This window comes from Hypanus sabinus, chromosome 2 (assembly GCF_030144855.1).
Source record: "Hypanus sabinus isolate sHypSab1 chromosome 2, sHypSab1.hap1, whole genome shotgun sequence".
In the NCBI taxonomy this organism is placed as follows: Eukaryota; Metazoa; Chordata; class Chondrichthyes; order Myliobatiformes; family Dasyatidae; genus Hypanus; species Hypanus sabinus.
The window spans coordinates 77,777,583-77,790,363 of NC_082707.1; the positions used below are offsets into that span (position 1 = coordinate 77,777,583).

The following is a 12,781-nucleotide window of genomic DNA, read 5'->3' on the forward strand; positions in this document are numbered from 1 at the left end:
AAGTGAACTCCTGTACCAGTTGGCAACAGCTGCCATGCAATCTGAAGAGAAAGGTGCTTTTTATTAAAAAAAGAATGGAAATAAGTTTTGGACAATTGCTGTTTTCAATTTGAAAGCAGTGCATTGAAGTGCAGTAACAGCATACTGGAACAGCACTACAACATTACACTGTGTCCAAATTATCCAACAGGTTGATGAATAAAACACGAGATACCAACAGAGGATTGTTTCTAAATATATTAAAAAAAGAAATATGTTGGAACTTTTAAGTTGGATCATTAAAATCTGGGCCATTGTGTTCATCAAGTGCAGAAACAATGCTCTGAATCAACCTAGCAAGTATGTAAATCCACAAATTAGACACGACACAGCGTAGCACAGATATGCGTTTGTGGAACACAGTGGGAGTTTGATCAATTCGAGCAATCGTTGAACATGAAAATGAAACATTCTAATGGCTTATGTTATTTTTTATTTTTTACCTGGCAAGAATCCAGGCACATCCACAAATGTAATGATAGGGATGTTAAATGCATCACAGAATCTGACAAAACGAGCTCCTTTAACGGATGCATTAATGTCCAGACAACCTAAAAAAATAAAGTTATGATATAGGATTAATAATTTTCATTATTCCTGTTGTAGATTCAATTTCCAGTGAAGGAGAGAATATGAATAAAGTTGACTAAAGGGCAACAGAAAGGAAATCACTAGATGGCAAGAAACTTAGAATTTGAAGTCTAGTAAAGGTACAAGGAACAGAAACAGATACCAAACTTCAAGATTCTTTGCAAGTGCAAGTTATTACTTAAAAATCAAAATGTCTGTTCAGAAGATTTTCACTATTAAAACTGATATTATCAATACAAGATTCTCAGATCAATTAACCAGGTAGGTGCTGAGAGGATGATTCATCTCATGGAATCTAGAATTAGGGAGTGTAGCCTTAGAAACAATTAAGATGGTGTTTCATAATAAATTAAACAAAAAAAGTTATATCTTAATTCCTAAAAATTTGATGTTCTCAATTATTTGATTGGGCACTTCAGTGTAGGTTCCCTAAACTGAGAGCTGGAAAGCCATGGTGTGTCAACAAAATTCAAGAGAAGTCCACTGGAACCGTAGAAAGATAGTCACAACAGCAGAAGACATACAGTATGTTGTTCCTTGAGCTACATGGAATTTCAATGAAAAGTACAGAGATGGCAGAAATAGAGGTGAGACTGGGATGCATAATTAAAGTGACAAAGTTCAGAGTCATCCTTGTGGACTGAATAGAGACTTTGCAAAGCAGTTACTCCAGTTGTATTTAGTTTCTCTAATAACGAGTCCATGCAACTGCACAAATTGGAAGAGACAAATTGCCAGTTCACAGCAAGGAGTATTTGAGTTCCTGTGTAATATGGGAAGAGATGGTGGTGTGCTAATGTCACTAAACTACGTATTCGCTACATCACATACTCACCTGAAGCCACTTTAGGCTGATTACCCACAATTCCCACTGTGCCTCCATTCATTCTGGCAAATCCGATAATAATATTCTTTGCATAATTAGGCATGAGCTCAAAAAATTCTCTTTCATCCACAATCTAAAACAGAATTTCAAAAAGAGCTTTTTAAACTGTGGTTTGTGTTAAAGTTAATTCAATACTAGTTTGCTTGTTGTAAAACACTTTCACAACTTCAAACTATGTTCAAACAAAGTTGTGTAATGAACAGTATGGTCCTCATAAACCACTTCGGATACTGTTGGAGGGATGAAGTAGCAGAGTTAATTCACAGCAATCAGGTCACTGGCACGGAGTCTGGTCCTGCGACTCAGAAGGGAAGGTGGGGAGGGGTGGGGAGAGAAGATGCAAGCCATGGTGATGGGGATTCATAGTTAGGGAAACAGAAAGTGGGTTTTGTGGTCGAGAACAAGATTTTCAGATGATATGTTGCCTTCCGGGTGCCAGGGTCCAGGACATCCTGGATCAAGTCTTCAGTATTCTTAAGTGGAAGGGTTAACAGCCAGGGGTTGTGATCCATTTAAGTACCGATGGCATAGGTAGGACGAGTGATAAGGTTCTGCATAGGAGTTAGGTGCCAAGTTTTAGGAGAGGGCCTCCAGGGCTTTGATCTCAGGATTGCTACCCATGCCATGTGCTTAGCGAGGCCAGAACTACAAAAATAATACACTTTAACATGTGGCTAAGGAAGTGCTGTAGAAGGATTTTTGGATCCTTGGGTTCTCTTCCAGGGAAGGTGGGACCTGTACAGAAGAGTGGTTTTTGCCTGAAGTGGAGGGGGACTAACATCCCAGCGGGAAGGTTTGCTAGTGCTACTGGTGGGGTGTTAAACCAGAGTTGCAGGGCGATGGGAACCAGATTGCCTAAACAAATAGTAGAGAGGTTGAAGAGACAGATATTGTTAAGACCTCAGAAAAAGTCAAAAAATCAAAAGGTTGAGCATGGTGCGACTAATGTTCTGAGCTGCTTATGTTTCAATGCAAAAAGTACTGTAGGAAGGACAGATGAACTCAGGGCATGGATCAACACCTGGAATTATGATATTGTAGTGAGACTTGGTTGCAGGGTGGATAAATCAATTATTCTGGAGTTCTATTGTTTTAGAAGTGACAGAATGAGAGGAAGGGGTGGTGTTACTAGACAAGGAAATTGTCACAGTAATGCTCAGTATGGACAGATGTCTAGGCAGGCTTTATGAGTGGAACTGAGTAATAAGAAAGGTATGACCATGATAATGAGGCTATACTACAGACCACCTAACAGTCTGCGGGATTTAGAAGAACAAATTTGTAGAATGATCGCAGACTGTTGCAAGAAACAAGGCTGTTATAGTACGTGGTTTTAACTTTTCACATATTGGCTGGAATTCCCAACCTATGAAAGGACTGGATGGGATAGTTTGTGTCAAGTGCGTTCAGGGAAGTTTACTTAATCAGTACGTACAAAAAAGCTGGATGAACTCAGCAGGTCGGGCAGCATCTATTGAAAGGAGCGGTCAACATTTCGGGTCGAGACCCTCTCGACATGAAACGTTGACCGCTCCTTTCAACAGATGCTGCCCGACCTGCTGAGTTCAGCCAGCTTTTTTGTATGTCTTGATTTGACCACAGCATCTGCAGTGCAATTTGTGCTTACTTAATCAGTACTTAGAAGTCCCAAAAAAAGCATGTGCGATACTTTATCTCCCATTAGGGAATGAGATAGAAATTGTGTAGGGGAATATGTTGCATCTAGTGATCATAATGCCATTAGTTTCAAAGTATATATGCAAAAAGATAGCTTTGATCTGCAGGTTGAGATTCTAAATTGGAGAAAAGCCAATTTTGATGGTATCAGAAAGGATCTGGAAAGTGTGGATTAGGACCCATAGTTTTCTGGCAAAGGCATACTTGATAAGTGGAAGGCCTTCAAAAGTGAAATTTAGAGAGTACAAAGCTTGTATGTGCCTGTCAGAATAAAGGTTCAGGTAATAGGTTTATGGAGCCTTGGTTTTCAAGAGATAATTGAGGCCCTGGTAAAGAATAAAATAGTAGATGCATAGCAGGTATAGGCAGGTAGGAACAAATGAGATATGTAGTATAAGAAATACAAGAGAACACTTAAGAAATCAGGAGGGCTAAAATGAGGCATGAAGTTGCCCTAACTGACAAGGTGAAGGTGAATTCCAAAGGATTCTACAGATATGTTAAGAGCAAATGGAGCAAGTGACAAAATTGGTCCTGGGAATTTATCCGTAGAGGCAAAACAGATATTTACTCAGGAGATGAACACAGACTCGACAGAGGTGAGGCAAAGCAGCAACAAGGTCATGGACCCAATACAGATTACAGAGGAGGAGGTGTTTGCTATCTTGAGGCAAATTAGAGTGTATAAATCCCCAAGGCCTGACAAGGTGTTTCCTTGGACCCTGTGGGAAGCAAGTACAGAAATTGCAGGGACCGTAGCAGAGTTATTTAAATTGTCCTTAGCGACAGGTGAGGTACCAGAGGATACATAACATTGTTCCACTGTTTAAGAAAGGTTCCAAAAATAATACACCAGGTAGAAAGGTAGAAATTATAGGCCAGTGACCCTGACATCAGTAGTGGGAAAGTTATTGGAAGGTATTCTGAGGGGCCTGATATATGAGTATTTGGATATGACAGGGATTGATTAAGAATAGTCAGCATGGCTTTGTGTCTTGTAGGTTGTAATTAACCAATGGTCTGGGCGCAGGTCGATGGGACCAGGCAGTTTAAATGGTTCAGCATGGACTAGATGGACCAAAGGGCCAGTTTCTGTGCTGAACTTTTCTATGACTGTAAACCTGCTAGACAACTTTATACAAGTGACTACCAGGAAATTAGATTATTATGGTCTGGCTGAAGTCCCATTTAATGTCCAATGTTCTTCCAGGATTCTGGAAGGAAACCCAGTATGATAAACATGACCTAACAAATCCGGCAAATAGTGACCGGAAAGGTCCATATGTTTAAATTTTTTAAAAAACATTGATAAATCATTATATTTATCTGTTCTTCAAGAGTTGTAAGCACAAAACTAGGGGACAAATACACAAACAAAATTAAAGACAAGGGACCATTGGACTGTCTTCCACAAGAACTGGAATTTATGTTGCAACTACAGAGAATAAATCTGATCCTACAAGACCTCCTACATTTAGTGCTGAATACTGAACCTCAGGTTATCTTATTTGGGAGGAGCATGCAGTACTGCAGTTTCATAAAAATGATATAACAGAGGTAGTATCTGATCTTGTGCTTCTGCTGGTTCTTGAAACAAGTTGTCTAATCAAGTGTTTTTCCCAGTTCTGCCCCAGAACCCTGCAAATGTTTAAAATTCACTTAAATCATTTTTTTTAATGTGGTAGAGTCTGCCACTACCACATTTTGGGTTGTGCAATCCAGATAATGCATGACTTTGTTCTTTTTCTCCCCCTTGGTTAATTTAAACCTGCCTCTTATATTGACTTCTTAGCTTTATATTCAAATCTGTTGTATTAAAGAGTGAGATTACTTTTAGAAGTGCATTTATTTATCAGCTTCTATAGTTAAATTAACCCTAGATTAACCAAATACACTTTGCTCTTAAAAATGAGCTAAGTCTAATGATTTCCCAATCCAATGATGTTCCATAATAATTCTCTAAAATGTTCTCATTGTTCCACATGTTTTAATTACTTGGGTGTATTTGCATGTTAATCTTGCACTTCTGTACAGTACATTGCAATAAATACCAAATATACCCTCAAACTCACAAAATATTCTACTTTTCCTACCTGTCAAAATGAGCATTTTCAAGTTTGCAAACAATGAATGACCACTTAGATTTCTTTACATTCTCCTCCATGTTAATCAAGGTTTTTGTTTCAAGTCTCTGCAGGGATAATTGAACTCTGAAATTACAGCATTGTTGATGGTACCATGGGTGACAATTTTAAGTTATAACTAGACAATAGGTGCAGGAGTAAGCCATTTGGCCCTTCGTGCCAGCACCGCCATTCAATGTGATCATGGCTGATCATCCACAATCAGTACCCCGTTCCTGCCTTCTCCTCCTATCCCTTGACTGCTATCTTTAAGAGCTCTATCTAACTCTTTCTTGAAAGCATCCAGAGAATTGGCTTCCACTGAGGCAAAATGAGCTCACATAGATCCACAACTCTCTGGGTGAAATAGTCTTTCCTGAACTCCGTTGTAAATGGCCTACCCCTTATTCTTAAACTCTGGCCTCTGGTTCTGGATTCCCACAACATCTGGAACATGTTTCCTGCCTCTAGTGTGACCAATCCCTTAATAATCTTATATGTTTCAGATCCCCTCTCATCCTTCTAAATTCCAGCGTATACAAGCCCAGTCGCTCCAATCTTTCAACATATGACAGTCCCGCCATCCCGGGAATCAACCTCTCGAACCTACACTGCACTCTCTCAATAGCAAGAATGTCCTTCCTCAAATTTGGAGACCAAAACTGAATACAATACTCCAGGTGTGGTCTCACCAAGGCCCTGTATAACTGCAGAAGGACCTCTTTGCTCCTATACTCAGCTCCCCTTGTTATGAAGGCCAACATGCCATTAGCTTTCTTCACTGCCTGCTGTACCTGCATGCTTATTTTCAGTGACTGACGTACAAGGACACCTAGATCTCATTGTACTTCCCCTTTTCCTAACTTGACACCATTCAGATAGTAATCTGCCTTCCTGTTCTTGCCAAAGTGGATAACCTCACAGTTATCCACATTAAACTGAATCTGCTGTGCATCTGCCCAATCACCCAACCTGTCCAAGTCACCCTGCATTCTCCTAACATCCTCCTCATATTTCATGCTACCACCCAGCTTTGTGTCATCTGCTAATTTGCTAATGTTACTTTTAATCCCTTCATCTAAATCATTAATGTGTATTGTAAATAGCTGTGGTCCCAGCACCGAGCCACTAAAGTTACGCTGGAAAGCATCCCATTCTTTAAGAGGATGGAATAGTCAAACACAAATTTGCTGAGGCTAGATCAATGTGATGACAAGGTAGAGACTGGGCTTTCTCATCTATTGTAATGTAAATTAAGTATGGTCATATGTTGTTTTGCAAGTGCGAATACTGTATAAACAATATGACGTTCAACCTAAAAAGCGCTCACCGCATGGACAATATCCAACATATCGTATGCCTTTGTGGATTCAAGGGGAACCAATGTATCCAAGCTTGGTACCATCCTGTCACTTTATAAACAGAAAGAACAAAGTTTAAAAAAAAGATTTGTCAACCAATTATTTGTAGTATATATGGTGGTAAATTTGGGCTTCAATCATCATTGACAGTTGTGGATAAGCATTTAAAGTTTTCCACAAGGTTTTGATTGTGAACTACTAATGGAACATAGGATACCACACAAGAGAAAATCTGCAGATACTTGTGGTAGGAGCCCTTTGGAGATGACAAAAGTTGCAAAGAATGATGATTTGGATGTAGAGGCTCATGGGGTGGTAGATAAAGGCCAGGACTAGCTACGAAGTTTAATTTCACACTGCATTGCATATCAAAATTATTCTGCCACACTGTTTTTAAAAATAACTTCCTTCTAAACATTGATAAGCTTTATCTATAAACTGAATACTTCAAATAAAACTGTATTAGATCAGTAAAACTTAACACATTCATGGCTGCTGTCCTCAACAGATCCATGCATTTCTACAGATTCATCAATTTATATTGAACAATGGAAACCCAATATATCTGCTTCAACAATTCTGCTCTGTTCAAAATCAAAAGGATATTTTTCAGTCTTATAAAAATTTGGTCAAGGAGACAAGAACATAATGATAACCTTTGCCAATTCATTCTACATTAGTTCAATAAAACAAACACTCTGACTCTGAAACAATCAATTTCACCTCTAAAATCGTTAAATTCAGCCATAAAGGGAAAAATAAGTCCAAATATCTTACAGGATGTACGGACGTACTACAACACAGACAGCATACATGAGAAACAATTACTTGAAATACCAACTAAGCAGGTACTCTCCTTTTAGAATTTAGAGTTTCAGATTATTTCCAGACAATATCAATTTCTAACATATATAAAACAATTAAAAGAGATATCAAATCTAATTCCAACTTAGTCAATCACAAGGCCATCATCTTGTAATTTACAGTGCAGTACATCATTTTCAGTAGTATAATTCTATAATAGTTACCACCTTGCAGAAAATATACAGCACACTTGGGTTTAGTGTTCTGTAGTTGACACTTTGAACGCAAAATTTCAGATCCAAGAGACACATAAATTAGCGTCAGTTCAGAAGTTTGCCCAAAGTTATTGTCCAAATAAAAATGTGACTGTTATTGCATAAAGTTAATTTACAGCTAAAAGTAACTGAATAATGCATTTATAACAATTTTAGAAAAAATATTCATTTTTGAAATAAATAAAAATGGGTTCTTTGCAAAAATTTGTGATCCAAAAGGGTGCATAATTCAATACGGCCACTAGATGACAGCCTTTCATTTGTAAATAGAGAGGAAAGAAAGCACCATTCCATCAATTGGAGAATTCTCCCTGCAGCCACACGAGGGCAGACTTGGACATTTAAAGAGGAACAGTTGCAGTAAACTCAACACACAAGCATCTCTTCAGATGGAGATGAAATGTTCCTTCATCTTCCAGGCACACAGTTCCATTTTTGTACAATGGAAGATACTGTAATTCCACTGTCAGCCATGATATTTCTATTCAGACTACTTAGTAAGTGAAATATATCCAAATGCTGGCATTCTTTTGCACAATGTACTAACAAACAGTAATTGAATCCTCAAGTTGTATCTGCTAAGAGTTGTATCCTGGCTAACCGTTACCCAGAACAATATTTTCCAGCATTTTTCCCATTAATAAAAAATCTACTGATTCTTTTAAATAGCTTGTTATAAAGATGCAGCCACTGCTTAAATCTATACTTGTCCACAATAGAGTTGCATATAATGGCCTCTGCCGGCAGCTTAGAACCAGAATTAGATTTATTATCACCGGTATGTGTCATGAAATTTGTTAACAGCAGCAGCAGTTCAATGCAATACATAATATAGAAAATAAATAAATAACTCAATAACAGTATATGTATATTGAATAGATTAAAATTGTGCAATATCAGAAATAATATATATTAAAAAAGTGAAATGGTGTTCACAGGTTCACTGTCCATTTAGGAATCGGATGGCAGAGGGGAAGAAGCTGTTCCTAAATCGCAGAGTGTGTACCTTCATGTTTCTGTACCTCCTACCTGATGGCAGCAATGAGAAAAGGGTGCTGGGGGTCCTTAATAATGGACGCTGCCTTTCTGAGACACTACTCCTTGAAGATGTCCTGGGTACTTTGTAGACTTGTACCCAAGATGGAGCAGACTAAATTTATGAACCTCTGCAGTTTCTTTCAGTCCTATGCAGTCGTGCCCCCTCCCCACATGCCAGAGTGATGCAGCCTGTCAGAATACTCTCCATGGTACATCTATAGAAGTTTTTGAATGTTTTTGTCGACATACTAAATCTCTTTAAACTCCTAATGAAGTATAGTCACTATCTTACCTTCTTTATAGCTTCATCACTATGTTCAGACCAGGTTTGGTCCTCAGAGATCTTGATCTTGAAATTGCTCACTCTTTCCATGTCTGATCCCTCTATGAGGATTGGTATATGTTCCTTTGTCTTACCCTTCTTGAAGTCCACAATCAGCTCTTTCGTCTTACTGACGTTGAGTGCCAGATTGTTGCTGCGGCACCACTCCACTAGTTGGTTTATCTCACTCCTGTATGCACTCTCGTCACCACCTGAGATTCTACCAACAATGGTTGTATCATTAGCAAATTTACAGATGGTATCTGAGCTATGCCTAGCCACAATCATGGGTACAGAGGGAGTAGAGCAGTGGGCTAAGCACACACCCGAGGTGCACCAGTGTATATCATCCGAGAGGAAGAGATATTATCACCAATCCGCACAGATTGTGGTCTTACTGTTAGGAAGCTGAGGATCCAGTTGTACAGAGGCCCAGGTTCCGTAACTTATCAATCAGGATTGTGGGAATGATGGTATTAAATGCTGAGACATAGTCAATGAACAGCATCCTGACATAGGTAGTCTTAGGCCATCTGAAGAGCCATTAAGATTGCGTCTGTCATTGACCTATTGCGGTGATAGACAAATTACAGTGGGTCAATGTTCTTGTTCAGTCTAGTCATGACCAACCTCTCAAAGCATTTCAGCACTGTAGATGTGAGTGCTACTGGGTGAAAGTCATTAAGGCAGCTCACATTATTCTTCTTAGGCACTGGTATAATTGTTGCCTTTTTGAAGCAAGTTGGAACTTTGGCCCGTAGCAGTGAGGGTTGAAAATGTCCCTGAATACTCCCGCCAGCTGGTTGGCACAAGTTTTCAGAGCCTTACCAGGTACTGCATTGGGGCTTTCCACTTTGCGAGGGTTCACTCTCTTTAAAGACAGCCTAACATCAACCTCCAAGACGGAGATCACAGGGTCACCGTGTACAGTAGGGATTCTCCCTTTCAAATTGGGCATAGAAAGTGTCGAGTTCACCTGGTAGTGAAGTATTACTGCCATTCATGCTACTGGGTTTCACTTTGTAGTAATGTCTTACAAACCCTGCCAGAATTGTTGTACATCCGATATTGCCATCAACCTTGTTCGAAATTGTCTCTTCGCCCTTGAAATACCCTCTGCAAATCATACCTGGTTTTCTAGTACAGACCTGGGTCACCAGCCTTGAATTCCACAGATCTAGCCTTCAGCAGACCTTCAGCAGAACCTCCTGGTTCACCCACGGCTTTTGATTTGGGAATGTACCACAAATCTTTGTAGGCACACACTCATCCAAACAGGTTTTAATGAAGTTGGTTAACAACTGCAGCATACTCATGCAGATTTGAAGATGAATCCCTGAGTATGGTCCAGACCACCGATTCAAAGCAGTCCTGCAGGCACTCCTGTGTTTCCCTTGTCCATACTTTCTTGGTCCTCGCTACTGGTGCTGCAGTCTTCAGTCTCTGCCTATACTCAGAGAGTGAAAGTACAGACAGGTGATAAGACTTCCTGAAATGAGAGCGTGGAATCGTAGGGTAGGCATTCTTGATGGTGGTGTAGCAATGGTCCAGTGTGTTTACTCTGGTATTGCAAATGATCAGTTGATGGTAATTGTTTAGTGATTTTATTCAGACTGGCCTGGTTAAAATGCCCCCAAATGATGGTGAAGGCATTAGGGTGCGCTGTTTCATGCATTTTGATCCCATTGCTCAGATCATCTAAAGCCTGATTGACATTGGCTTGAGGTGGAATATGTATACTGCTACCAAAATTATCACGAACATTTCCACTGGTAGGTAAAATGGGCGGCACTTAACTGCGAGATATTTCAGGTCTGGTGAGCAGAATGGGGACAACACTGGTATATTTGTGCACCGAGGAGATGATCATGAGGCATACTCCTCCACCTCTGCTTTTGAGAGATCCTGACGGTATATACTGTAGATGATAACTTGATAACTATTTTAAATACTTTTACAAAGTTCATTTTGTCTACTTGGTCCATTGTGTACTGTATTTTTGGACAAAATGAAATACAGTGATAAGCTGAGTGACCTGAGTGCTGCTCTTATTCAATTCTCACTGCATGCATAATCTCAAACATCTCCCAAAACTGCTAAATGTTAACATAGTGGAAGATCACCCCATGATATTGCTTACAGGGAAAATACTATGCAATAAAATAGCTCAACTGTAGTTAACTATTTTAATGCTGAGGCCAATTATAGATATTTATTTCACACAAAAGAATAGCACAAGAAATAGCTCCATGATCCATTTTTGTTAAGCAGATCAATAGCACTGAGGAAGTATGAAATTCTGATCTTGCAATCAGAATGATGCATTATCAGAGTTATACATGTAAGCAGGCCCTTTGTTCCAACTTGTCATACAATCCGAGTGCCTATCTGCACTAGCCCTTATAGCCAAGTCTTGGCCCATATCTATTTTTTCGATCTATGTATCTGTCCAAATGTCTTTTAAAAGCAGTAAAGGCACCTGCCTCCAACATTTACCCTGGCTGTACCTTCCATATACCCACTAAGTACTGCTCACAATACTTCCAAGAGTGGTCTAACCAATGCCTTATAAAAGCTCAACATTACATCCTTGCTTTTATATTCTAGTTCTCTCGAAATGAATGGTAACATTGCGTTTGCCTTCCTCACCATCAACTCCATCTGCAAGTTAACCTTTAGGGAATCCTGCACAAGGACTCCCAATTCCTTCTGCACCTCAGATTTTCTGAATTTTCTCACTGTTTCAAAAATTGTCTATGCCTTTATTCCTTCTAGCAAAGCACATTGTGGTGATATAATGTGCAATGACATGCCAGTTCCTCGTTGGAGAGCACTGAGCATGCGCGGAGCTTGCCAGAATGTTTCAGCATGTGGCGTGGTTAAGATGTGTTTGTTTATTACTGTAAATAAAATTTTTCTAATTCTTCCAGAACATGATTCTTAATTGGTAATCCACGGTATGTTTAATAGAAATAACATAACATGGTGTCAGAAGTGCTTTTGGAAGAATAATATCGGAGAATTGAAGATAATCGAAAAAAAAGAAGAAAAAAGTTTGAACGGTAATTGGTGAAATGGAAGATTTACAACCCCCTCAACAACTGCAGTTGACTGGCAATGTAGCTGAGAATTGGAGAATACTCAAGTAACAGTTTGAGATATATTTATCAGCCATCAGAACTGATAGAAAAGCAGACAAAACCAAAGCGGCAATCCTACTCCACGAATCGGAAATGACCCAGTAGAGGTATACAATAATTTTGTCTTTGAAGATGGAAATAATTTCAATTTAAAGTTGATAATGGACAGATTTGAAGAATTTTGTATACCGAAGCATAATTTAATGTATGAGCAACACAAATTCTTCACATGTGCGCAGAGGGCCAATGAAACCGTTGATCAGTTTGTTACGGAGTTAAGAAAGCATAGTAGAATATGTGAGTTTGGATTGCTCACAGATTCTCTTATCAAAGATAGACTATTTTGTGGCATTTGAGATAATGCACAGAGAGAAAGGCGTTTGCGTGAGCAATATTTAAATTTTGTAAAAGCTTTCACGCTCTGCAAAGCTTCTGAGACCGTAATGTCGCAGGCTGGAGAGCTTTTTGTTGAAAACTGCAATGTAGATGCTGTAAAAAAGCATGAATATATCAAGAAATATAATA

At 39.1% G+C, this 12,781-nt stretch overlaps 1 protein-coding gene across 2 annotated transcripts in view; it reads right to left on the bottom strand.

Moving 5' to 3' along the window:
- The window catches only part of pccb (propionyl-CoA carboxylase subunit beta), a 76,621-nt gene that overhangs the window by 6,858 nt on the left and 56,982 nt on the right, over nt 1-12,781 (bottom strand). For both annotated transcript variants that reach the window (XM_059948898.1, XM_059948889.1), the window contains exons 9-11: nt 6,647-6,728; nt 1,466-1,589; nt 483-590 (exon numbers count right to left, since the gene is read on the bottom strand). In XM_059948898.1, the coding sequence (XP_059804881.1) occupies nt 483-590; nt 1,466-1,589; nt 6,647-6,728 (314 nt within the window). The remainder of the gene's footprint in view (nt 1-482; nt 591-1,465; nt 1,590-6,646; nt 6,729-12,781) is intronic.